At 48.1% G+C, this 27,827-nt stretch overlaps 1 protein-coding gene across 2 annotated transcripts in view; it reads left to right on the top strand.

The window, feature by feature from the left end:
- Positions 1 to 23,839: 23,839 nt before the first annotated feature.
- The window catches only part of CBFB (core-binding factor subunit beta), a 43,045-nt gene continuing 39,057 nt past the window's right edge, over positions 23,840 to 27,827 (top strand). For both annotated transcript variants that reach the window (XM_080411163.1, XM_080411164.1), the window contains exons 1-2: positions 23,840 to 23,980; positions 24,170 to 24,256. In XM_080411163.1, coding sequence (XP_080267289.1) covers positions 23,903 to 23,980; positions 24,170 to 24,256 — 165 coding nt within the window. In that variant the 5' untranslated portion in view covers positions 23,840 to 23,902. The remainder of the gene's footprint in view (positions 23,981 to 24,169; positions 24,257 to 27,827) is intronic.

Raw genomic sequence — 27,827 nt, 5'->3', positions numbered from 1 at the left:
TGACCTGGTTCAGCTAGCCCAGCTCAGGCTGCCTAATTTAACAGCACCCGTTTTTAGAGGGGAAGGGTCACTTGCTGTCGTGCATATGAGCCTGAAGCTGCCCTGGTCCATCCACCCTGGGCAGGAAGGCCCTGGCGGAGCCGGAAGGGATGTGGTCCAGGGAAGGATGCTGCCAGGGATGCTGCACTCCATTGCTCACTGGCTCTGCCCTCTGTTGTATCTGAAATAATAACTTCCTCACCCAGGGAGAAGCATCCCCAAAGGCAACCGACCCGCCACTGCCTTTCCTACCGGAAAATTCCTGTCCCGCAAGCGGAGCCTGCTCAGGTGCAGCCTCGGCAGTGGAGCATCCCGTAGAGGAAGTATGGGATCCAGATGCCAGGAGCAGGGTTTGGTTTGCTTTAAATATAAGGCATATGAAGAAGTCCAAGCAGAGACTATTTATTGATTTTAATGAAAATAATATGTTGCCTTGAATGAGGATGTTAATTAAAAGGCACCCGCTGCTGTTTATCACTGGCTGAGTCTCTGGCAGAAGTAGAGAGAGAAACAAGTCGGGTAGCTCATGCCAAAACCTCCCCGCAGGGAAGGTGGATGGTGCCGGGAGCGGGATGCGGGGCCGGGGCATTCCCGCTCCTCTCTGCTCCAAGGGAGCAGCTCTGAAAATAAACTCTTGTGAAAGCCAGGCCTGGCAAGGGATGTTGCTGGAAAAGGGGGACTAAAGCCCACCCCAGCTCTGCTCCAGCCAGCCCCAGCACTCACAACCCATGGGTGTGGGCAAATCCAGCCCCAGCTCCCCTGTTTACTTAATAATTTCACACAATAGCATCCTTTATATAGATAGATTTTTTGTTTTTCTTCTCCTTGTTATGCATGAGACCACTACGCAGACAAAGAGGCACCATGCGCATAAAAACTTGCTACATCTTGCCTAGAGGCAGCAAATTTAAAAGCAAAATTGAATTCTTAAGGCCCCATGGAAAGTCACTGAACCTGCCATGCAAGGTCTGCTGGCACAAAGGCAGGGACGCTAAATAGAAACCCCTGGGTGAATGCTGTATTTTTCTGATATAGATCCAGCACACAAAGGCACCGGGCTCTGAAGCAAGGTAGATCTTCTGAGGTGTTTTTTTTTGTCTGGAAAGGAAAGATGATTTCGGCTGGTGCAGCCTCCCGCACACTCGCTGGGAGCTCCCCCGGTGTGCTGGCTCGCCAGGGCTTCTGCTCATCCCGCGTTCTTGTCTGGCACAGCACCTCCTCCCTCCGCAAAACCCTCGGGCTCGTTTGGAGGGTTTGTGAGATGATTTTCCTCCCCCCCCAACCCTCAGCAACCCTTCAGCATCACCCTTGCCTTTCTCCTCCAAAGTCGCTTTCTCATGAACGGTGGTGGGTCAAGCATAGCTGCAGAGCCCACTCCTGCCCCTCGGAGAACTTAATTTCCTTTCAACCCTCCTCTCCCCTCCCCCCACCACCCTTGCACAATCCCCTCAGGCACCCCAAAAATTCCACTGTGGGAAGGGGGTGCCTGAGCGCAGAACTGGGCTTCTCGGCTGCCCGCAGCCCTGGCACATCCCACCTCTCTCCAGGAACGTGGGCTGAAGCTGAGGACACCGGAATCTATAGAGAAAATACATTGGGTTGCTTTATTAAGCAATAATCTATTAAGAGTGCTTCTGCGGGCTTTGGCCTACTTAATACAGAGCTTGGGGCTAAAAGCAATGTCAAAGCCAAGATCAACCCATTACTGGAGGTAATTCCTATAATTTTCTGTTAGATTACTGGTATGGGATGTTCAGAAGCCTTCCAGAGGGTTTTGAAGGACCTGAGTTTTTTTCTGCTTTCCCTTTCAGCGTTAACTCTCCTGCAGCCCATCTGCAGCCGCTCTGTTCTGGGGGGACCCTGCCCCCCCCCCCCCCCCCCCCCACGTGTGGGGGAGCCAGGGGCAGGCAGGGACGTGCCCAACGTGCCCGTGCAGAGGTGGAGCCCGGGGTCTGTGCTGTCTAAGTGCAAACGCTGCTTGGGGGACTTTGCAGGCAACGATCAGACATGTTTACTCATGCATTCACCAAAGGTGCCTACCCCAGCTCCAGCAAACAGCAGCAAGATCCAGCTCTCCTCTCCAGGGACCTCCCGGGGCAGATCCTGACCTCCCTGAGGCTCGTGGCAGGGATGGCCACGTTACCCCAGTCCGTGGCAAGTGGGATGCCCAGGGCTCGCCCATCAGATGGTGGCAAGTTTGTGTAGATGGGGAAGAAAGAGAGAGCACAGCCGTTCACCTGTATCAACCCCGTTTCTTGCCAGGCTCAACCACATCAAACACCCCGTGCGGATTACTCAAAATTGGAGCCAAGCTGTGCGCGGTGGTGGGCGGGCAGGCAGGCTTCGCAGGGCTGGTCTCGCAGCCTGCCCATGGGCACGTTGGAAACAAATGCATTGAAACATTTGGTTAGAAAATGGTTTGGGTTTTTTTTTTCTTTCTTTTTTCTTTTTTTTTTTTTCTCTCCTTTTTTTCCCCTGGGTCTGCAAGCCCAGGGTGAGTCATCTCCCAGCTTTCCTCAATGAGAGATCTAAAGAGCTTTTTTTAAAAAAAAAAAAAAGACAAACCAAAACACGTCTGTTGTTTTAATCACGGCTTGGTTTCACAAGACATAGCTGGTCTGGGTTGTGATGCAACCAGGTCTCTTCTTCCAAGTCACACACACGGATTTTTTATGTTTCTTCTGAGATCTTCTACCAGGCTGGCAAAGCTGCTCCACATGCACCCCCAGACACCGCTGGGGACCTCTCATCCTGTATGTTTGGGAACACAGAACGTCACGACACATCAAGCAGGACTTCTTGCCTTATTTTGTTCTTCCCCAGCATGGAACAAGGCAGTTGCTTTTCTTATTTAAAGAAGCAGCCGCTGCAGTCAGCTGCTGGACAAGGTAATGGTGTTGCTGTGCGTTGGCAGCCCAAGTGCCAGGTGGTCTAGGAGCTGACGTGCCATGGCCACATGCATCGGTGGCCAAACGCAGCTCGCCTTCTCCCCTGGCTTAGCCCAGGTTAAGAGGTGATTTGTTGCGCCCGTGGGAAGGTGGCAAGCTGCAGCCATGGGGATTGCTGATATGAAACAACCGTCGATCTTTATCTGGGGGTAAAACCCAGCCAGAACCCAGGGCACACTGTGGAGTGCAGGCACAGCCAGCATGGTTTGCCTGCTCTGGGACTACTGGGGTGAAAAATGCAACAGTGAGAGGCTCCGGGGCTTGCTGCTGAGCCTGCAAGGGCAGGCAGCTGCGAGAAGCCTGGCATGAGGACACTGGAGCAAAGGGCAGAGCTGTTTCCTCCTGCAGCAGCTAAGCCCAGGCAGCTCCGTATGCAGAATTGTTTTGTTTTTTTTTTTTCTTCCTTGCATTTAACACCAAAAAAGAGAGCTTACAATCCTGTCTGCTCCATTTCTCCCCCTCTCCTCAAAAAAAAAATCCCCCCCCCCCCCCAAATTGTGGACTGAGTGGGCATATTTATGAACTGAGAGAACATCAACCACAATGTTATTTTTAAGTTTGTTTTTTGATGAGCACCTCTGGCTTTTCCATGATATAAATCAGTCGTTGGGTTGCACTCTGCTGCGAGGTTGGTTTTTTTTGATCTAAAGGTGATATTTCCATCGCTGGGAAACACCCGGAGAAGGCTCGTGTCCTGTGGAAAATCGTGCTGGGCTCTTCCCATCTGTTGTCAGCATCGTTTGCCACATGTTATCATTTAGAAATGAGCTCTTTTCATTTGGCCAGGCAGGAAAAGCGGTTGGAAAACATCGCAGGCGGGAGTGACCCACAGAGCCTTTTCCCTCCTCCCCTGCACTTCGCGTCTCCTGGGGCAAACAGGGACCTGGCTAACACAGGTTCGTCCGTAGCACTGGCCAGTGAGCCCTGGGAGAGCTGACACTGATGGTCCAAAAGCAGCGTGAGCTGCCCAGTCAGCTCCAGTGGGCATCAGCCGAACCTGCTGGGAAGTGCGGGGAGGACTTGGCAGCAGCCTCCCTCGAGCTCGCATCGCACAGAAGCCCCCACCTTCTCTCCAGAAGCGTTACGTTTCCAATGTCTCCAAGCATCAGCTCTCAAAATCTACCTCTTCACAATGCACGGAAAATGTAGCCTTGGACTTACTATGAAAAATATAAAGAATATTAAACCTGCTTATTGTGTTACACGTATTTTCCAGACAATGGCTTTCCTTCAAACACAAGGCTAACCCTGCTCACGTGGGCACCTGCTTCCCTCGCACCAAACCCGGAGCTTCCCTTACTCCAGGGGAAAACAAAGCCTTGAATTGTCCCCAGGGACGTGCAGCCCCCAGGGGCATCACCTCAGGGGCCCAGAGTGCCGACCAGCAGCGCAGGGGGCTCGGGCACAGGGGGCCTTTGGGAACAGGGAGGTGGGCAACAGGGGGGCAGCCCATGGGGCTGGTTTTAGAAGGGCAGGAAAGGCTGGTCCCAAACACCTGTGGACCATCAAGCAGTTGCCTGCAGGGCTATAAAAAGCTGCAGCCCAGCTAGATATGTACTTATGGGGGTCCTAGTGATGGTCCTGCAGAAAGAAAGGATTTGTGCAGCTGATTGCAGGCTGAGGAGCTGCTCGAGCCTCTGCTCCCTTACAGAAAGGGAAGCAATACTGTGAAACAGGTAAATACGGTGCAGTGAGGTAGTTCTGCTCCGTGGGGCTATGCGATGGGTGTTGGAGCAGGGACGTGCTAAAACAGGAGGAGTGTCTCCTGGGGAATAAAGAAGATGGGGCTCTTGGCAGCTGCAGATGCTATTTATGGACCTCGGAGGGGCATTTTCTTCTAGAAAATCCAGAAGCCTGGAAGGAGCTACAGGGAGGTCTAAGGAGCCTCTGGGGTCTGTGTGTGAGGACTTTGCTCGGGATCAAATGCAGCTTTGCCCTGTGGTGTTTTGGAAATGTGCTGCTCGATTGCAGGGGTGAGAAGGGCTTGGAAGCACAAATCCAAGCATGGGTGTATAGAAAGGTTTTGATACCAGAGGGCAGCTCTTCCCAGGCTGGTGTCACCCATGCCAAACCATTAGCATCAGGAGAGAAGCTTCGGTGGGAAGGGTATAAGGTGTTGCATGAAAGCGATGGGGTAAAAGCTTTTGGTCCTGAATTTGACACCGAAGCAAATACACTGGCAGACTCTCAGCTGAGATTTGTGGGGGTTTTGAGGGTCACAAAACTCTGTGGGTTATCAAACACCTCTGCAAACTCCCTCCTGCTATGGAGGAGGACCAGGCGCGCTCTTTCCTCTTCACGTGGTGAGCCACGTGTGGCACTGCCACAAGCTCAGCCAGGGCCAGAGATCAGTGAACCTGGCCTTGCGGGGAAGCTGTTTGTTTTATAGTGAGGTAGGAGTGTAAAGAGCATACACGTCTGTACGCTCTCTCCTACTGAACAACCTAGACATTGCAGATGGTCTCTCTGTGTGTACCACTGGGTGCTTTGGGATGGGGGTATTGAGCAGCCAATGCTACAGGAGGGCTTGTTTGAGGGGCCTGGGGGCAAACAAATTGGATATTTCCTTGCCAGGCTGCTTGAGTGTTCGTCTAACTCACCCCTTGCATGCTGGAGAGGGCAAAGGCTGAGGTTCTGCCTGACCCCAGCACCGGCTGTGCATGGCTCGGGAGAGGGTCCTCCCTGAGATCCCGGTCCACCAGGCACCTGGGAGGGATGTTTCGCTGCTGGCTGAAACAGATCTGCTGCAAGGGCTGAGGAGGACAAGCAGCATTAACCATGGTTATTTTTGACATCAGCCCCTGATTTGAATATAACCACCACCACAGCAGCAGGAAGGTGAGCTGTGGTAGTAGATCTAGAGAGCGATTACCACTCCCCACATAGCTTCTCGTGCCTGCTGGGAGCTCGAGTCTCTTCTGCCTGGTCCTTGCAGCCTCCTGCACCCCCAAAAGGGTCCTGGTCCCATCCAGGTGCAGCCACTGCAATGAGATCTGCAGGGTTAGGTGCTGTTGCCCAGGCTTGGTTAGTCCTCCCCCTGCCAAGAGCTGTGCTGACACCCTCCTAGAAGGCACAAGGTTTTCTAACTTGGAATAAGCTGTTTCTAGCGTAAATCCTGCCCAGAGCTGGCATGGGATCTGGCATGGGATCTGAGCATGGTGCCCCTGACCGCCTGGGGGAAGTGGGCTGAGAGCTGGGTGGCTCGTGACTTGAGTGTGGGGCTGCCCTCCCCTTTGTCCCCATGTGCCCCGAAAGCAGGCAGGGAGGCTCAGGGAGTGCAGGGAGGAATGGCCTCAGCACTCCCGTGCTGTGCCCCAGCCAGGCCCTCCTCCTAATTCAAAGCAGGCCAAAATTATATGAATGGTGAAATCCTGCCAGTGCCCCGCTGGAGGGGCAGGAGCTGTTGGGAGGCCCCAGTGCCCCCATCACGGGGGAGGAAGCAATGCAGGACCTGGGACATCGGCTCCGTGCCGCCGGAGGACCACCCTTGGCCAGCTTTGCCTCGGCTGGGGTCAGCCATGAGGAATCGCAGCGGCTGGGGCGCAGCATCCAGCACTGGGCATGTAGCTCCCTGCTGCCGGCATCGCCAGCAGAGCTGGGCGCCAAGGTGCCCCGTTGGAGGCAGAAGGGGAAGCCAGAGCGTATTTGCATGCGGCAGCTACACCCTGCCTCAACCAAATTACCAGCAGATGAGCACAGGCACACCTCCTGCCTGTTTGCTAATTTATGGCAGCGGCAGGAGGGAGGGGAAGGTGAGGGGGAGTATGGAAGGGAGCAGCAAACGTGGCCATTATACATGCAAATACAGTACTTTCTGGTTCTCCAGTGCTTTCCCTCCAAGCGCCCCCGTCTATTTTCCCACCGCTAACAAACTCGTTGTTGTTCTGCACATTTTGGGGCGCAAAGGGCTTGGCGGGGAGAAGGGCAGCCCGTGCCATCCTGTCCCTGCTGCGGGTGCCAGTGGTGCTGGGTGTCTCCATCACTCTGGCTGGACCTGCCCGGGCACCTGGGGCCGTGTGCGGGCACAGTTGGTGCCCACGCCAGGGTGGGAGCCCTGGGGCTCGCCCGAGGCCACATGCCGCGGCTGGGATGGAGCACAGAGCTGGCGCTTCGCCTCCCCACCGACCCAAACAGACTTCCTCCTTGGAGTATTTACCATTTTTCCAAGGCAGCTTCCCACGGGGACAAGCCAAGAAGAAACACCCGTGGGGCTGACCGTGGGCGCCGGTGTCCTCCTTGTTTACCCGGTGGAGCTGCTGCCTCCGAAGAGCCCAGCTACGAGACAGGGGATGCGCTGAGCGCCCCCAGCCCTGGAGCCCTGTCGGGAGGCACGCCTCAGCCTGGGTACCTCTGCCTTTGGGTCGATCCTGCTGGAGAGGCTGAAGGTTTGCCTGCCCCTGCAAATCAGGAGCAAACCTGCTGAGCAACTTTGGTATTAAAACAGCTAGCCCAGGATGAAGCGGTGGGGGAGCAGGATCGGTCCGTTTGCAGCTCCTCCAGAAAGGCTCTGTAATGAAGCGGTCCTTTGTGCATAGCGGGAATGGAAACAACAGCCCTCAAGTCTGACCCCAGACAATTGTTTTCAGCAAAGAGGGCTGGGGAGGCAATTAATAATGTTTAAACGAAAGAAATAAAAAAAGCAATGCTGTATCTAGAAATTCTTCTGAGGGCCAGAGCTGTGACAGAAAGATACATGCTTTAGCATTTCTGTCAGAATAAATGACCCTCCTGAGAGAAGGATTTTTTTAAGGCTCTTTCTGCCCCACTGGACATAATTTAAAAAATGCATTGCTGCTAAAAATCACTAATTTTAGCCAGTGGATGAGTTGCAAAGGGTCATGTTTTTCCTCGTATGCTGGAAGGACAGGGGATATATTATTAGAGAGCCATAATGCAAACAGTAGTTTCTGATTAGAAGAGAACATCGTCAGCATTTCTCCAATTAAGTGTGGGCATCAAGTTCCCCGGCACGTGAAGGGGCTGTTAGCAAACCTTCAGCTCCTCTGCTGGGAGCAGAGGAGTGGGCTGAGGAAACGCAGCCCATCTTTTCAGAGTCACGGTGAAGTTTCTTGGCAAAAGCCAACTTTCCAGCTCCAGCTGTCAGCACGCTCCAGCCCTGCCGCGAAGGGAGCCCTTGAAAAATAAGAAAAGAAGGTGTTTTTCGTGTCTCCTTCCAGACCTTGCCCTTGCAGAGGAGCTGTGCAGTACTGGTTTTCCTGTGACGTGGATGCTCGTCCCTGGAGATGTGAACCCAGACCACCAAATTCATTTTGCAGAGACCACCAAACGGCCATCTGAGATCAATTAGCTTGTCATTACTCATCCCCATCAGATCTGAACTGCTGACCTACAAGTGAAAGTCCATATATTTGTCTTCCAGCAATGTGCAGACCCGTCCAGCTATCTAATGAGAAGAGCTTCCTCCATAAACAAAGCTGGGGACGTTGTGCTCTGGCCGCCCATCGCCTGCTCCAATTAGCTTGAACCCAAGGGCCAAGTTGAGCTCAGCTTGATGGAGAGGTAGGAGTCTCTGGGGCATCCAGCTCTGTGACAACAGGCTGCTGACTGGAGCAGAATGGCTCCTGTTAGTGACAATTCCAAACAGTTTTAGAACTTGAAATGCCATTTTAACTTTGCATTTGAAGGGTTGCTTTGTTATTTTAAACTGCTATTCATAACCAGTTAGTAGTTGAAATTACGGTCCTGTTTATTGAAGATGCTAAATATACAATCCGGAGGCAGCATTTATTGGGTAGTGTGTATTGAAAGTTCATTATTTAGATGAGGATATTTAATGTGGAAGGAGATCTAGCCCTTCTAATTAAAGGAGTTTGAACTTGACTGCAGCATTTGGTGCCTGCGAAGGCTCTAATTACTGCACGTGATCAAATTCTTCATTTAAATCTAAAAGATCCACAGCCCTTTCCTCATTTAAATCCACGTGTTCTTGCATATCTGTCTCCTGGTAGGGTACGGGCAGCCCTGGGAAATAGCATTAGTCCAAACTTTGACTGACTTCAGGATGGCTGGGAAGCACTGGTGGGTCTTACACCATTTGGGAGAGTCATGCCAGACCTCTGGAAACTTGGGGCGAGCAGATGCCGCGGCGCAGGTGGGGTGGTTGGGTGTCTCATTGCATGGACTTGGGAACAGGCTGGAGCAGTTCTCTGCCCCCACGGGGGGGTCACAGCTCCCTTCTCTCAGCCCCCTGCTCTGCAGGAGGTGGTCTCCAGCAGCCAGCCCCTAAACCAGCTGGGGCTGTGAATCCTCCCCTCTGTGCCACTGAGTGCGTGGCTTCAGCTGGATTAGCACCTCTCGAGAGGAAGGCACTGTCAGCATCTCTGGGGCTTTTACTCACACTTCCCTGGTGTTGGAAATGTGTTTGTGGGTACCAGCCTGCCTGGGGACATCTTCATGACAGTGGCCAGCGCAGGCAGACTGCTGGCGTGACCCTTCCTCTGTGGCTACGTTCCTCTGAGCACAACTGTCAGACTTGCTTACAATTCACGGGGTTTACTACTGTTTAATTTTTTTGACCTAAATATAGACCAATTGTTTTTCCCTTAGAGTGGTGGAGCATTTTATTGTAAGCTGCATTTTCCAAAACCTTTTCAAGAGGGTAATAGCTATCAGGGAAGTAAGCATTGGTTCCAGTGGGAAACTCTGTATTGGTCTTTTCCCCATTTCAGTGTGGGTGGGGTCTAATGCTGGCTCCTTTACGATTGTTTTAATTAGAAATACCCAAAGGCAAATGGCAGCAGAATATGACAGATGAGGCTAGTTTGGTGTTAGTGCTGCATGGTAGAAACCCAAAAAGTGCTGGTTTGTTTTTTAGAAATAATGTGCCTCAACCTAAACAGTTGATATAAAGAGAAAGCTTTTGGGGAATTGCCACAGCTTGGAAAATAATTGCTCCTTTTTAAAAAAGCCTAGACTTAATCAAAACTATGCTCTTTATGATTAAGACTCTTTGAATGTTTTCTTTTCTATACCTTTAAATTCCAAATAAATCAATGCCTCTATGGAATTACTCAATTGACACAAATTTGTTCCACCTAAAATGAATAGCAAGTTTGAGAAAGCAGTAGGAAATTGTTAATTCATCACTGCCTGCCTTCCCCTGGTATATATTCCTCCTAATCAAAATGCAACCTGATATTCAATCCAAGGAAAACATTTCAAAGAGTCCATCAAATGCCACAAGCTTCCAAAACTTTTCTGAATCTGATAGCAAGAAAACATCATACATCTTAGTCATTAATGTACGCTGTGGAAAGATAAATGCAAGGTTCGGTTTTTACCACAGTTGCAGCAACCTGTAACTGATGGCCTTTCCACAAGATTCATGAGCTGATGGAACAGCGGTGGAGGGACGTTTCAATATACTGCGTTACAGTCTTGGGTTTCAGTGTTTAAATGAGCAGAAAAAAAAAAATATCCCATCTTTCAGGCCTTAAGTCAGAACAAACCTGAAGCACAAGCTTGAGTCTCATTCAGGTCAATGGCTTTTAGGCATGTGCTGAATAAATGTCTTCCTGAACCGGGGCCGTGCTCACGAGCACCGGTCATTGGAAACATATTGGCGATGTAAAGAAAGCAGCTGCTCTTGATCTGGTCTTTCTGCCTTTACAAGTTGGGATAAAGCTGTGCTTAACAAGCCAACCCCTTGGGGCTAGGACAGTACATCTTGCAAGAAAATGCCGCAGGAGTAATGAAACTTTGGAAGAAAAATTAGGCTGAAGCTTGTGTTTTGCTGCTGTTGAAGTACCTCTGAGCTCAGTGTGTGTGTCTTGCTTGCCCTGGGAGTCCCAGAAAGGGCAAAGTGGTCCCTTCTCCACCTCCCAAGCCATCAGCAGCTGCAGCATCTTCTGCCCCAGGTGATTTTTAACAGCTGCTGCTGGCTTAGTACCCCAAGAAGCTCTAATGGTCTTTTTGAACATGCACCTCGCAGGTGCTTGGCACTGTATTTTAAGTTAGAGGCTCCATCAGCAGAGAAACGAGCATGCTGCTGGGGGACGCTTGTCATATAGCAAAGGCTCCACGTGCTTAAAATGAAAATTGGGAAATCAAAAAGATGACAATGGTGTTCAGATAGTTTCTGAATAAATTAATGAAAAGTGCAGGAAAGTAAGAAAGGGAACGTGGTCTCTGCAAGTGTCCAAGAGTTTCTGAAACACTGTGTGAACTGAGGATAGGGCAGGGATGCATTAGGAGAGAGTCCAGCGCTGGGTGGCTTTCACAAGCCTTAAGCATATAGTTGGAATGTGAGTAGCTGCTACAGGAGACAGGGGCTGTGATTTGAGGGCTCTGAATTGCAGTTGCTGCTTTGCTCCAGCCCATTTTATGCAGCTTAGCAGGAACATAAATGACACCTCAGTTTCCCCACCTCTGCTCTCAGTACTCAGGGTATTCTTTTTAACTGTCTTTTTAATGCGTTTTTTGAAGAGAAAGCAGGATGAAGAAAAGAGTACGTTGTGGAACTGCTAATGAAGACAAAGCGCTGAATTTTAGCCTCCTTTTAATCTTTCGGCAGACATGTGTTCCCTGGCTACATATGTTTTCTTACAGAGCAAAGAGCAATCAGCTTTGCATCCTGCATTGCCACGAGCACTTCCTCTTCAGTTCAAAGGCGGTGCAGAGGAATGGAGATGGAGAGACCCATCTTTATGTCCATATTCATGCACACCTCTGCTTTGACTGCGTTTTAAACGCAGTTTCTTGCACTTAATTCATGATCCGCAGTTCTGTGTTGTGGCAATGTCGCTTTCCTTGGAGAAAAGCTCGTGTTTGTTATGAAATACCAGTGTTGGAGAAACAAAGCGGAGGAGGATGGTGCTTTCAAGCCAAGGGCAGCACCGTGTTTAACAGCCTGCCACTGTGCTGGGGACTGCAGCTAGTTACCCAAGGTACCCGGTTTTGCCTATGTAAGCATAAAAAAAGGTGGGTTACAGGCAGCTTCAGAGAAAAACGTGCAGACCTGACTTTCAAAGCGCCTTGCACGCCCTTCACGTGAAGTGGAGCAAAAGCCGGTGGGCAGGCAGCAGCCGTGGGAGCAAGAAGCTCCCAGGCAACGAGTTCAATCGCTGTACGGTGCTCCTGGGCTTTTGTTAGATGTTTGCTGACAATCACGTTATTCCTAAATGCAGTGTTAGTGATAAATGCTGGGAAACGGACCCACAGGAGAGCACTGCTGGAACTTTCTGTACTCCTGTGCCTGGGTGGGGACGGTAGTGGTGTGTGGCTTTGACACTGAGCTCTGGTTACCTAAAGACCAGACTGACTCAACCAGCTTTAATTTCAGCATGCTGCAAAGTAATTCAGGGACTGTAACTAATTGAATTTAAAATGGCTAGGGTATTTTTTTAGCAGACAAAGTGGAGGCTTTTCCCAGCTTTGTGGTTCTCAGGGGAATTTGCTTCCTGGAGACATTTTCAGGTATCTAGGGCTTCTATGTGAGACAAAACTCCAGCCACGTACAGCTTAGGGGAGAAAACCCACTGAAATTCAGCTTTTTGCAACCAAAACTTACAATGTGGTGGGTGGCACACCTTGAAACAGGGAGAGTGGGACCTTAAATGCTTCATTGGCAGCTCTTACGTGAAACTTGAAGTGCTTGAATTAATATCTTCTGCTAAGAACGATTTCCCTGGTTGTTGTCTCATGCCCTCCCAGCTGAGCGGTGCCCAGACTCTCTCTCCTTTGGTGGAGTGAAACAGGTCTGCCATGACAACCTACTAAGTGGGAAGGAGCTGCAAAGTAACGGTTAGTTAAGTTTGTTTCCCCCTTCCTACCAATCTGCAAGCTTTACCTCGGAGGTGATGAAAGACCATGCTGCCTGCAGGCAGATCTGTCAGGAAGGTAATCCTTGGGTGCCATTGAAGGCTGTCTTTGGCACAGTCATTCAGACTGGTTACTAGTGAAGCCGAAGGTGTGAATCCCTTGAATCTACTTAGCTTTTACCGGAGGCAGAAGTCTAAACTGGGTGGCCAAACATACCCCTTCTTGATGCTAAAACAGTAGCGTTAAGAGCACACCTGGTTTTCATCTCTGGAAATGAATGTTGCTCAAGGTTCCTGCCAGATAAAGACATATTAAAGGGCAAAACTCTGAAATGGCTGTAGACTCCTTACGAGAGCAGAAAAGAGCCATTAAGATACCACGGTGGAAAATGAGGTTGCCAAACTGAGTGAGAGCAGATGTGATAGAGGCCGGGATCCAACACTGTGGGAAATCAGTCTGAAGAGTGCAAAACGAGAACAGATCCTGAATTAATTGTAGCTGTTTCCCATCTAGAGGCAAACCATAGAAAAACAGGTGAACAATTTGGTGCTACTAAGAGAATGACCATAAGTATGACAGTCATGAAAATCAAGTCTCAAAGACAAGGGAGTGGAAGAAACCAAAAAACTCTGCATCTCAAAAGATCTGTGAAGCTCAAAACTGATACTCAAAATTTGTTGGAACATGATAACACCAAGGAAGCCGCTGCTAGAGCATAAGAGAAGTGGTGAGGAAACAAACTGTTCCCAGGCTCATGAGCTGCCCACCAGACATCCTTGGCTGGGCAGTGGTAGGACATTCTCTGCTGAATCTTCTGATGCTCTCAAGTGGCTTCCTCCGGTTCCCAAAGGATTCCTCTTTGATTTTTCTACAATCAAGATGAAGCCTTGAAAGAGAAGGAAATGAAATGGCAAATAAACCAGAATCCTCATTTTATCAAGTAGTTAGACATAGTGAAGACCTGCCAGGTTGGAAATGAAGGAAAGGAGTTAAAAAGTAGATGACAAAAATGGGGAAGAAAAGCTTCCATCCAGGATCTTTCCTCAAAGATGAAGCACAGCAGACTGCTAGATAAAAGGGATGTATGTGACCTTGGATCTGACAGCAGAGTGGAAATCCCCTGGCTGGAGAAAAGAAGAAAGAGGGGATGAGGTAGCTGTAAGGAGATCCTAGGGTACTGGGCTCAGATAAATCCCAAAGCAGAAGAAGCAGCAGCCAAAAAAAAGGAGCTCCATCAATCACTGACCATGAAAAATGTGTGTGTAAACTTTTCTGAAATTCCCAGGGAGAAGAGTGAATTGGATTGAGAAGTAATGAGTGCAGAGCTCCTAAAAGCTGGTGTCACCAGCCCTACCCAAACTGCTTTTCTATGAGCATGGACAAGTCACACAACCTCCATGTGCCTCTGCTTCATCACTTCTGTCAGACGGGGGGTAGAGATATCATCTCTGTTAAAACATGGATGTGAAAAATGGATCGCTTCAACAGTTATAAAATACTTCTAAGGGAAAAGCATTATTACTCATTGTTAGAGTGCGTAGATGATTGTGTACAGAGTAAATATTGAGGAGTCTTGCTGTGACACCTGGTTCACTTTTTAGCTGCTCCCTGCTATGGCAGGGATGGTTGTCCTCCATCTGCTTCTGACAACTTCCCATGAAGGAAACAGATTTCTCCTGGGACAGATTTCCCAGGGCTCAAGTTATCTTTACATTCAAATGTTCTCCTCTTACCTAATCTTGATCTTGCTGCTGCGATTTGAACCCATTCATTACTGCTCACCCTATCTGCTGTGGAGCACAGGTTTTTGTAGATACAAGAGATGTCTGCATTTTTCTGAGTGGGTATGCACCGATCAAGTGTGTCGGGTGGTTTTCATTGTAAGAAGCAGTCTGACTGCTTACAGCTTTGCCAAAGCTCAGCTATTTAGGCTAAAGCTTTTCCATGCCAGGCATTTCCCTCAAGCTGTTTTCCACCCCCTGCTTTTTTCCTCCTCTTTGCCTTTTTGTTTTAAAATGTAGCCAAAAATCTCAGCTGTTTCTGAGAAGGAGGTTAGGGAATGATACCGCTGCATTATGGCTGAACGGGAGAACTTTGGCTATAGGACTATTTTTGGAAACCTTGAGTGCTCTGATCTGAAATCTGGGAGCGGGGCTGTGACTTGAAGATCAGCCAGCCAGGTGCTAATCCTTCCAAAATGACAGCTCTCCCTGGCAGACATGGGTCGGTCGGTCTGGCTCCAGCCTGGGAATCTCAGCTGATACCGAGATGCTTCTTGTGAGAGCTTCAGGAGTCACTCTCCTTGTCCTGAAAGGGCTTTCTGTCCCCAAAAAAGTCTCATCCTGCACAAACTCAGATTGACACTGGACCCATAGTACAGCAAGGTGTGGGAAATCACTACACCTGTGTGCCTTTTTTCCTCTTCTGTTCTCCTATACCTCAAACTGTTGAGTCCACAGGTCAAAAATTCAAGCAAATTTGAGAGTGGGAGGAAAAGCAGGTTTCAGAAATTCCTTCAAAAGCCTTTAAATTAGGTGGCATGGGTGAAAGGCGAGAACAGAGGTACAAATCCTGAGGAAACCAGACTAGCTTTGTTTTCATGTTCCCTAGAGCAGCCTGTGTTTGTTTAGAACATTGTCATTTGTTAACATCCCTGTGACAGGATCCAACTCTGTGTTTGAGCTGTATTTTTTCTCCTTTAAGCTTTCAAAGGTGGTTCCCACCACCACCCAAACAGCTAAGACTGTTCAAAAATCTAGGATCTCTGGTGAAACTGGATCTGCCCTCAATACACATGAATCATGGCTGGATTACGGGGTTTCCCATAATAGCCACTGGAATTTCTTTTTGGTGAAACTGGAAGTGACCTTTGTTTCTCCTTGGTCTGTGGGTCAGTCTCAGACTTAACTGGACATCTACAAACGCTGCAGCTGCTAATGGAGACCACAAAGGTGAGAGAGAGGTGAAGAGCAATCTTTGCTGCTCTTGGGTGTTGCTTCCTTCACTGCTGTAGTGTTGGCTCATAGATGTCTTCTGGTCCTGTTGGTAAGCACAGACCTGGGTAAGGGGAGCAAAGCACAAAACCACAGCAAATTACAATGCTAAAGGCTTGAGGGGGGAAAATCCACATCTGATAGGAAAATCCTATGGTAGAGTGTGATAAGGAATCAGTCTTGGGACATAAAGAAGGCAAAGGGGTAGCTGTAAATACACCCTTCAACCTGGAATGTGCAATCAAATCTGTGTGGAGAAGTTGTTGCGCTCTTATGATGTCAAGGGAAAGTCTATGAAACTTCACTCTGACCCAGGGCGTGCCCGTTTGGATGAAGGTGGAGGACTGGGGCCATCCTAATTCCTAGTCAGTAAAAACAAATAGCTCGAGCAACAGAGGAGAAGCATGAAAACAAAGTTCCTATCAACACCCTGCCTCTTTGAAATCCCTTCCAAATTCTCAAAGGATAAGATCAATGCGAGCAAAAACAATAACAGCACTGTATTAAAAGAAGGTGAAAAGGCAGCTCCCTCGGCAGCACACACCCAAGAAATGGGCTTTGCTTTGCTTTCTTGGAGCTGACATGAGGCAGGCAGAGTTTGGTAGAGCCCCAAAGCAGCAGCCAGATTTCTATTTTATATTTTAATTTTGCAAGCTCCATAATGAAAGCAGCGGCCGGCACCCCCTGTGCCAGAGTGCTCCAAACCTGCCTGTGATGGAATGTGCTGATAAAGAGGAATATTTCCTGGCGGACTTGGTTTGAGACACAAATTTAAATATTGCTAATTTCCAGTATTGGCCTCAGCAAGAGACTTCACCTCGCAGTGATCCATCTGTAAGTGGTGGCAACTCTTCCTAGCCTTGGATGTCTATCTAATTCAAGAACATGCTTCATGGTTTTGTCTCCCAGTCTGTGTTCACCAAAGTGGAGCGCAGATTTCTCAAAAAGCACAATGAAATAGTCAACAATCTGTTTGTGATGATATGATGTGGCAGCCTGGTGTATGGAAACGGAAGCTTTTGATGCGTTTAGTGTGTAATGAGACAGCAGAACTTGGCTCAGCTGAAATAACACTTTCACCTTGGAAATGAAATTAATTCTTTAAGTAAGAACAAGATTTTTAGAATAATCAGTTGGTTTTAAAGTCAAAATTTTGCTGCCTTTTATGAGGCAAATTTAAAGTTGGGCATGTGTCATAAAAGTGCATGAAGTGTGAGTGACCAAGAAGACTGAAAGTAGAAAAACTTCAGCTTCTAGTATCTTCACAAAAACTTTCTTAAGATTAATGCAAGTTGTGCTCATAACTTCTTTGGAGGTCTCTGGCTCTTCTAAACATGGAATTTTGGGAGGAGAGATCTCTTTGTGCATAAACTTTGTTTCTCACGAGCAAAACACTGTCAGCTAAGATGTGCCTGCGACAGACCACCTCTTCTGTGAAGTTTATTGATGTTTTTACTTCAGTTGGGCAAAGTCTTAAAATCTTTGATTACAGCTGGGAGTTCATTTCTACTTTGACCATAGAGAAGTTAAAAAAGCTTCATAAATGCAATTTTTTTCCACCACCGGGTAAATGAGAGGAAAGAATTAAAGCTGACAAGGATAATCTCTTTTGGATCTGAAGAGTCACTTGGACATCATCTGCACCAAGACTGAATCACCTCTAACAGTTGTACTGAGTGTAATCAAAAGTACAACAGACTATAACACAGCTTGCTCAGTGATAAACATTCACATGTGAAACAAGAACGGGGCTTTGAGTCACGCTGTTCAGCTTTCTCCCCCCATCATCTCAAATTCAACCCATGAACAGTTATCCCTATGAGTGCTTGGCTTCCATGCTTTCAGTGTAAACATACCCTGTGCTGTTAACACAGGAACAAGAAGGGACGGCTGCAGGACCAGATATTTGTGCAGTCCTGCACACGAGCTCTTCTCACATCAGCCACCAACTGAGTTTGTCAACTAATTTCTTACAGTGCTGCGTATGCTGACAGGGATGGGGTGGAGGAAACCAAAGCCCTGAAGATTAGAAACAGAAGAGAGACAAATGTAATTAATTCAGAGCAAGGATGTTGCATTTAGCTTATTGGATAGAGATTTGGCTGGTGGAGGTTACAAGAGCACATGCCTGTTCTGACTGCTGCTTAGACAGGCTCTCTGCTGGTGACCATTTACTCACCCGGATTCCTTTGTGTGGAAGAAAACCTGAAATATCCTGGGTGGGCAACTTGTGTCCGCTCTTGAGCTGCCAGAGTACTACAGCTGGCTTGTGCTGGGCCTGGGGAACTGAAACTGTCTGCATTGTCCATTCTCATGTTGCTTCTTGGACGCCCTCGAGATCTGGAAATCTGCAGGGCCGTCTAGAACAGCTACAAGATTACAGATCTTGTCTGGCCCTTTTAGGTCTTGTGTTAAACAACAAGGTTCTTTTAAAATGTGTAAAAAAAAAGGCTCTTTACCATAGCATGTCACCCCCCAAAACCATGTATATACTTTTTGAGGAAGTTTTTAATGGGTTAAGAAACGCAATATAACGAGGCAGCGTGGCTGACAGCAGCCCAGTAGACAATACACAAAAACCCCTAAGCCTGAACAGCATGCAGCTGAATGCCATTAGCATTGTCCATGTGCTGCTACCAGCATCTTCAGAACTAATTTCACAAAGGCAGTTTTTAAACACTTCCTTTTATGTATGTTGGCTTGGGTGAGTCATGCCTTGTGCTCAGTTAAACTTTCTCCTCGTTGCTCAACATCAGGAGTAATGACAGTGCCTGGCTCTGTACATAGAGATCTTGAGATCTTCATCTGGTGATCTCAAGTCATTTGATAGGTGGGGGAATTGAGGCAGGAGAGGTGAAGCGATATGCCCACAGTCACTTAGCAGGTCACAGGCAAGGCTGGAAGAGGCAGCCAGTCCTGCCTTCTGCATGCTAGACAATGGAGACTCTGAGTTCAGGTAATATTTCTTTTCAAAGTTTTTGTGCAGCCATTGGTAAAGTGAAAAAAAGGGGGTTTGACATAAAAACTGCATAATTCCATTGCCAAAGCGTGTATAGATAGCACAGAATCATAGAAACATATATCTACTTTGCTCTTCATCGCTGTTCCCAACAACCAATATGAAAGTCATGTAGCCTTCTGGGATAATCTGGTTTAGCTCTCTAACTAATCGTGTAGTTCAGCCTCTGTTGCATTATTGGAGGGATAATTGGTTCTGATGTTCTCAAGTTTCATTGCAAGTTGGTTTCCAGAAAAACATCTGTATTTCCCTGGTTAATTGAAATAATTTTAACGAATTTTCAATTCATTATGATGTTGTGTTTTCCTAAGACTGGGCCAAGCTCAATAATCAGAGGCTACCTTGGCTACATCAGACTCCTGTACCTGGTATCACACTGTACCTCCACAGCTGCACGTCCCTGATCTTTTTATGATTAGTCACTGGCACGCAAGTGTCAGAAGAGCGTACTCAGGTGGATGTCCCAGGCTGCATAGGCCATGCTTTTGTGGGAGATGCAGCACATCTATGTTATTGAAACGAAGGCCATTTCTCTGTGAAGCACGCTGTTAAACTGCTAGTGCTCAAACCCAGAAATAGCCCAGGGTGTCCAAGTCACCCAGCTGGGAGAGGACGGTTGTTTTTACTGGTTTTTCATTTAGGCCTGCCCATGAAGACTTAGGTCTTCTGTCGCACTGTGGCAGTCACCCAGGCTGAAGCAGAGGTGTGAATGCAGCTGCTCCAGCGTGAGTCATTCTGACTAGGGTGCTTGCTGAGGGGGCTGGGAAAGTGGGCTTCAACAGCTTCAGTGCAGGAAGGTTCTCCTGCATCCTGGTTTAGTAGTCCAAATGTTTGGGAACAACGAAGGCAGGCAGGAGTCATGTTCTGATAAGGGAGAGACCTATTCATTTATTTCAAGTAGCACCTGCAGGCATCTTCTTTTAGGAAAAAGGGTCCAGCATTGGTAGCTGGAGTGAACAGACACATCTGTCTTGTAGCCTGGTTGAGAGAAAAGAGACCTCAGGTGCTGCTTCCTCCCTCATACCTGCCGTGCTTAGCATTTTTAAACTGGTAGGCAGCTTCCCACTCAGAATGCAAAATTAGATCATTTTAACTGTTGTGGAATGGCTCTTATCTCTCCCTTTGTGTGCTGTGTAAGATGTTTAGGTACCAGCTTTGGACTTGGCCAAATCCTGAAATTGCATGTTGGTGCGTTTGGAGTCCCTGCATCCATCTCTGCAGAAAGTGCCTCCACAGACACGAAGTGACTCCGATAGCTCGTGGCCCTCTGCATTGTCCAGATCCCTCATTAGGGTTGTTTTGGGAGGCCTGAGATAAGATAGATCTTTATGCTGATGTTTGCAGGCTAGACGTGAAAGGCTGCTCTGGAGGTGAGTTAAAGCAATTCACGATGGTTTCTGCATGTGACTGTGGGTCCACAAACCAGTCGGCAATGCCCCGTGTCACTGGTGGGACAACTTCAGTGAGGATATTCTGGCTGGGAGCATTGGTTATAGTAGTAGGGAAATGAAAAATAGTCTCGGGGGGAAAAAAGGTCAATTCATCTGTTCAATTTCCCCCCTCTCCCTCAGTTTTGTAGAACCCACGAGCATAGACCTTGCGTAAGTGGATTGCATTTCACAACTAATGTGCATAATTACATCTCGCAAACAGTTTATTAATGGATCCATAATCATAGAGTAGATTGTATATACATAACACTGGTTGATTATGCTGTAGCTGCCATAGATCAGTGGATAGAGTCTTGCTTCTTACTGTCTCACATGAGTGAAGTCTAGAGAACAATGTAGCATCGGCGCCATGCAGTTGTTCATCAACTACTGCTACCTAGGGGAAATCAGAGGTTTTAAAAAGACGGTAGAGAAGAGTTATAGAAAGAACAGTATACACAGGACTTGGCACGTGAAGAAAGTTCCCTTTCTCAAAAGCATCCCACCTGTAAAGCTTTAAGTGGTGTTCCGTCTCGATTATTCACACAACTGTCAACACCTTAGATCTTATTTTGGAAAGGGGTCTGTTCTGAGAAATCACTCCAAAAGCCACATGCCTACAAGCTTGACCATTCCTATTTTCTGAAGGTGACTCACCCAGAGGCCTGATGAACAGGCCTTCTTGTAAATCAACACACCAAGGTAAGTCTACTAACATTTGAGCAGCCTGAACCACGCTGAAAGGGTTTGCAGAGATACCGCTGAGACACCTTTAAGAAGCAGTTGCATTTGGTTATGCACAAGGGAAAAGGTTCTAGCTTGTTTTGGTGTGTTGATGATGCAGTGCTGAAAGAAAAAAAAAATTAAAAATTTGGTGAGCTGCAGAATTCCCATGAGTTTGTATCCCTTCTCCAGCAAGATAATCCCAGCTTTCCCTCTCATGTCCCCCAGCTACCACCTGTGAAGCTGCTTCTGATCTATGTTGACTGTCTGGCTGGTGGCCAGCGACTCTGGCCAAACAGGGTAAATAACTGTCAAAATCATGCTCCAGCCTTTCTTGTAGCAAAGACGCTAATTTTTGTGCTTCTTCTCTGCCCGCTAGGAACAAAAAAAGGTAGGAACTTCTGTCTTTAAGACGTGAATTGCCTTGTTAAATGTTGGGGGCTGCGTGGGGTAGAGAGAAGAAGAACTGGTCCAACTTTATAAGCTTTCCTTGATGAGAAAATGGGCCTAAAATAACTATTTTCTCCCAGTTATATATCTGCTACAACCTAAAGGCATCGTCTCCCTTCACTAAGGAGGTATTCTTCAAGGCAGAGGTTCTTTTGTGTGTGTGTGTGAGCTTAGTGTAGAGAAACTAGATAAATTCATAATAATAATATGATACCGTTCCACTGTTTTCCATCTCACCCCTTCCAGCTATCCTGTTTCTGCATCAGAACAACTGAGGCAGAAAATAGAGGCAGTGTTTGATCTGTCGCAGACTTTACGATAATATTGACTCACTTCAGTTAAAACAAAAACTTTGCAGCGGAGAGATGAAAACTCCAGGATGTTAAACAAATAGCTGCATGGAGGAAGGCGGTCAAATTTGATGTTGTTTCCAAAGTCTTGAAAAATATACGCCAAGGTCAAAAACCTGGTGATTATGTTTATCGTTTCTTATTTTAGGGCTTTACGACGACTCATCTTGCTTTTGATCTTGGTAATTTTTTTTTTTTCAAATTGTTGTTTGGAAGAAGGCACAGTCAGTTTGGGGCAGGGAGGTGAGGAGATGGAAAGTGGGCAATGTACTAGCAAGAAGTGAAAGATTACTGGAGGTGAAGAGAGCAGGTGTCTACCTTATGAACTTGGCAGTTTCCCTGCAGGTCTACACTCTTGGTATTGATTTTGCTGTAAGATAAATAGTGACATGATTTTTTTTTTTTAAAAAAAAGGTCTTATTTTGGGACCTTTTAAATGTGCCTGACACATGCAAGAAGTTCACTTAAGGGTTCGTATCCATCTAAATGAATCAAGATAATAGATAACTTTTTATGTTTTCAATCTCAGTGTATTTTCTTTTCAGATTTGGTTATTATTGAAGAAAGCTTTTAAAACAGTGCTTTTAGTGCAGAAGTTAACTTCTGAATTTAGCTGTATATCTGCATTACAGTAGCCTACCAAAAAATCAGAAGACACAGCTTAAATACACACTGAGTTACTGTCTAGATCTGCAGTTCCTATTAATCAGAAATGTATTAACCTTCTCATAGCATATTTTCTACATTTAGGAAAAAACTTCCCAGGTTTTTTTTATGGAGTCTGTATACAATTAGTTAAGGGATACAGACACTTCCCTCATTTTTTATTAATTTGCTCGTACTTGATTCAAATCATGCCTTCTGGCTAAGCTTAGCATTACCCTCTTCCAATTTGCATGAGTATGTGTAAAGTTAAGAATGTAATACTGAAAGATTAGAAAACCTCATTTATTTATCAAAAGATCTAATATGCTCTAATATTTTTATGCTGGCAATAGGTATCGTAATACCTGACACGCCAAAAGGCATGCGCCGCTATCTTTATGATGCTCCAGAGCTGCTAAAAACCTTGGGGGGAGTGGTTGGGGGGGAAAAATAGTATCAAGGTATGTAGGGAAAAAATGGATTTAGGGACAGGTGATAGATATCCTGCTGTGCTCCTTGATTGAGTTAGCTTCTGTAAAACGCTTGTTTGTGAAGATGAAAAATCTCGAGTTGAGGCTGCTGCCTTGGTGCTGTAGTGAGCGAGCGCGGTGAGCCACGGCGCCGGGCTTCTCTCTGGGCTGACACCAAGATGGCAGTGGGCAGCCCCCCGTGCGTCCTGAGGCGGGGGGCCTGCTGCCCTCCCCAGGAGCTGCGCCTTCACCTGTGCTGAGCCCCAGCAGCCGCCAGCCCCACCACGGAGGGGCCAAGGGGCTCTGGGGGGCAGCAGGGGGACGCTTCTGGGCCCAACCGTCCTTCGGGCCAAGCCGGCCCCCGGCCGTCGCTGCCCTGAGGGGAGCTAGAGGAGGCCGGTGCGACACCCGCACCAGCCCATCTCTACCTGCCCCCTCCTCGCCAGCACCCCCAGCCGTGGGGGCACGATGCGGCCATCGCCTCCTCCTCCTCCGGCGCCCCCGGGGCAGGTGCAGGGGGTGGCCAGGGAGGACCCGCCGCGCCCTCGCTGTGAGGGGACCCGGGGGGAGGCCGCTCCCCGCCCGCAGCGGCTCCCCTCGAGAGCAGGAAGCCGGAAACCAGCGAGACAAGCCGCGTTAATGGAAGGGGGGCGGGGGGCGGCCGAAGCGGCCCCGCTCCCCTCAGCCCCGCGGGTGAGTCAGGGCCGGGCCGGGGGCGGCGGGCACTGAGTCACCCCCCCGCGCTTCGCCCCGCTTCCCGCCCGCAGGGAGGGCGCCCCGCGGCGCATGCGCGGCGGCGGCGGCGGCGGAGTTGTGAATGGTGCGGCTGTTCGGCCGGAGTTTACGAGCCGGGAGGAAGTCGCGGGGGGGGGGGGAGGCGGGCAGCGGCTGCCGCTCTGCGCGCGCGGCGGAGGGAGGAGGAGGAGGAGGGAAGGAGGCAGGCGGGGAGGGGGGCGCCGCCGGCGGGGGCTAACAAAGGGCGAGGCGAGCGCTGGGGCTGGGACAGCGCGGGGCGGGCGGGCGGGAGGGCAGCCGGCTGCGGCGGCCCCACCACCATGCCGCGGGTTGTCCCCGACCAGCGGAGCAAGTTCGAGAACGAGGAGTTCTTCAGGAAGCTGAGCCGCGAGTGCGAGGTGAGGCGGCGGCGCGGCCCCCTCCCGCCCTTCTCCCCCCGCCGCGGGGAAAGTTTCCGCGGGGAGCCCCGCGCCTCGCCTCAGCGGGCGAGCCGAGCCCGGCGGCGCGGGGAGGCGCAGTCTGTGCACTCCGCTGCCCCCTTATCGCCGGGATTGGCCCCTCCTGATTGCGCGCCCTGTTCTCCGCAGATTAAATACACCGGCTTCAGGGACCGGCCCCACGAGGAGCGGCAGGCCCGCTTCCAGAACGCCTGCCGCGACGGCCGCTCCGAGATCGTAAGTGCCGCCGCGCTCCCCTCGGGGCCCGCCGGGACCGGGCCGGCCTGTCAGCCGCGGGCAGGGGCACGGCCGGCGCCCTCCGCTGCACCTCCCCACGCTTCGTCTTTTTAAATTTATTTATCGGGTTTTTAAATGAAAAGTTTCGGGGAGCCTTTGAGGAGGAGGAACGGCTCCAAGGAACTACGCGAAAGGCTGCGCGCCGGGCGTGGCGGGAGCGGGCGGTGCGCGGTGCGGGGCGGCGGGGCCGGGAACTTCTGCGGGGGGAAACCGCCTCGGCCGCACGGCGGGGACAGCGGCTCTCCCCCCGCAGGAGCAGGGCTCCTCCGCCCGGAGGTGTGACAGCCGTCCGGGGCGCGGGGGGGATGCCCAGGTGCGGGATCCTCTCCCGCAGCCACCGCCGCTTGCTCCCCTCCCTAGGCACGTGTTACAATTATAACCTGCTTGTCTCAATATTCATCTTCCCCCCCCCCCTTTTCCCCCCCCCCCCTTTTTTTTTCTTTTTCCCCACCCCCGGAAACCATAGCTTTCCGAAATGAGTAAAATTACTCAGTAGACGCTAGCCGAAAAGTCTCAAACGAGCTGTTTGATGTATTGGCGAACTAAATCAAATGCTTCCAGCGTTAGGCTTTGAGACTCGCAACTTCAGCCCCGTTTGTCTCATTCATTAAGGTTAGGTACAGACTGCTCTCTCCTGAATTAAGAAGTGAGATGAAGTATGGCTCGGAGTGGTCAAGAGCTGACTCGTTATTTCCTGGTTTGGTTTCTGCTATGTGTTCCTTCTGTAGGATCAGTACCTCCTACAGAGGACTGCTGTTAACTTCTTGACTCTTTGCTGTTCTTAAAATGCAGAAGTAACCTCTTTTTCATGTACAGTATATAGTGAAAGATGAGGTCAAAATTCCCTTTCCGTAGAAAATAACCCCTACTTTCACCAAGTTTGGTTTATGGTGATTCTTTAATTTCATGTGGTACCAATACTGCCAGTTGGTTCACAAGGAAATTATTCTTACGCATGTCCAAACAAATATAATTGAATGCTAGTTGCTGCAACTGATCTAGCTTGTTTGCATTTGTGAGTAAAAGGATATATAGTCAGGGATATGGTTGTCTTTTACTGAGTAACTTTTATTTTAGCTGAATCTTATGCCTGCTTGTTATCTGTAGCCTTAGAATCTGTAATATTATTTTGTGAGAGGCCCCCTGTAGTCAGTCTCTTAATTTTACTAATTTTTTTACATTCATTTTTGATTGTGTCTGTTTGCTTCCTTTAAAAAGTCACTGGGGAAGCAGCGGGTAGGTAAGGAAAATGTAGTTTGCTGAGGAAAACATACAAGCATCTAAAGTTCCTGAACAGGTGAAACTGCGTAGTGTGGCAGAGTCGTGTCATTCCCCCCCTGCCCCACGCAGTTATTTATATAAATGGGGAATCACTGTAGTTTCACCTTTGTACTTCTAAGGTTGCTACTATCTTTTCTCTGCCTGAGCTTCATCCCTTGGAAGCAACCAGCGATGCAAGTTCTACATATTTTTGCTTCTACTTAATTATAAAACAGTCTCTAAATTTCTTGCTCTGAAACATCTGGTTTTGTTTTGTGAACAGGGCACAAGTAGTCAGGTTTATTTAGAAATGTAGTGTGTGTAATGACTGATGTTAAAAAGAGCTAGTAATTTTACTTTTTTTTTTTAAAGTCCTAAATGTTTTGTCAGACATCAAGGGTTTATTCTTTTATCTCGAAGGGAGTCTTTGCAAATGACTTCAAATATTTTTAAGCAGGCAAGAAAAACACCACCCAACCCAGAGAGCAGCATAGGGATTTAATGTAGAATTGGCAGTTGGTTGTTGGTTACTTCTGTCAAAAAACTCTTGATTGAATAAAGAAAATAGTTACCAGTATTACTGGGAAAGTAATTGTGAAATATTAAGAAATGTTTTGGGTTTACTGGTGTTGCTTTGGTAAGTTGAAAATAACTTTACATGTTCAGTTTGTTTTGGGAGAGTTCCTAACTACCTATTTGGAAGGTACTTCCATTTATGTTGTCTACGTGGGTCAGATCACCCTTGCACTACCTGACAAGCTTTTTGCAAAATTTGAGGCATATGTGTATGATAAAGTTTCAGACTGAGCTTTAAAAGGCTCTGTATAGAAGAATCAGAATTTTCTTACTTTCAAGTTTAAGACCATACTGGCAGTGTGATTTTAAAAAAACTCACAGCTCATTTTTTGAGTTTGCTTCTGACTAGAAGAAAATTGTTGGGTTTGGTGTAGTCCTGTGTGGTTACTAGCAAGACTGTTGTCGTGTTTTTCAGGATTGACCTATGATTTTGATTTGGGAAGCACATGGGTATTTTAATTGGATGGGTTTATCTGGTCAAAGGGAGGGAACAGGCTTCAAAAACCCAGAGAATAAATATCTACACAGCTTTTTAAATAGCCTAGAGTTTAAATGCTGCCTGCATGACTCTGTGAGGATGTGGGAATTTGTATACTTTCATTTTTTTCTTTTCTCTGATATACTTCTCCCATGGTTTTTATGGCCCTCTAGCACAGGTTGGGGGGTGGAAGCAGGGAGGCTTGGGCACTTAACTGTCTCGCTCAGGGAAGCAAGTACAGTACTTGGGACCCGGTACCCTTGGGGCCTGTGGAAGCTGCAGTGGTCCGGAGGGCTGCAGCGGTCAGCTGGTTTACACTCAAAGATCTCGCTCCTTGGCATTTTGTTTTGAGTGTATGAATTAAACACGTATTTGCTAAGGATGCTCAGAGGTGGGAAGGTAGTTCTTGAACAAACTGAAGTGGTGATGACTTACGAGTCAAAAATATTTGGAGATAGATATAATTTTTTTGTTGTTATGTAAATAGAATCACTTCGAAAGCAAAGGAATAATTCAAGCTAGTCAGTTCCCCTGCAGCCCTCACAGTTTTGATGCTTCCTATTTGTGCAAGTGTATTCTAGGTAAAGCTATTAAAATTGATTGAAATGCTTATCTTTGCATATTGTAGGGCAAACAAATATTAATGTACCGATACAGTATCCTGGCATTAGTAGGACTGATATTTCAATTTTAACGTCACTGAGAATGTGCTTAAGGGGAGATTTTAAAAACAAACAAACAAAAAAAATTAATAATCTGCTTTTAAAGATAGTCTGGAGTGGAACCTGGTTGCAGAGTATTAGCCTCCCTTGGCGGAGAGGGAAAAAGTCAAGACAAAGCACTTCTACTTTCAAAATGGGAGGTATTAATCCTGTGACAGACAGTGTTGCAGTACATGACTGGAACTATCTTAAATAACATGTAGAGCTATTGTGTCATAGGTAGCAGCACAGTTATGCCATACAGTTGCTGAATTCTGGGTTGCTTGAAAGGTATCTGTCAGGAAATTCCAACTATTAGGGTAGTATTTGTATAGCTTTTAAGAAAAACTGTATTCTGGATTAATGACCATTTAAATCTTAAGTGATCATGGTAATCAATACAGTTATTTGATTGCAACAAATTGCGTTTAACCCTGGGATTTTGAGTAGCGTTAAATTCAGGGGGCATGTTTGAGTATTTGCAGGCTTGCAGGAG

The sequence above is a fragment of the Falco punctatus genome (genome assembly GCF_963210335.1).
Source record: "Falco punctatus genome assembly, chromosome: 14".
Lineage (NCBI taxonomy): Eukaryota > Metazoa > Chordata > Aves > Falconiformes > Falconidae > Falco > Falco punctatus.
The sequence above is the reverse complement of the archived record's forward strand: the minus strand, read 5'-3'. Positions and strand labels throughout refer to the sequence as shown.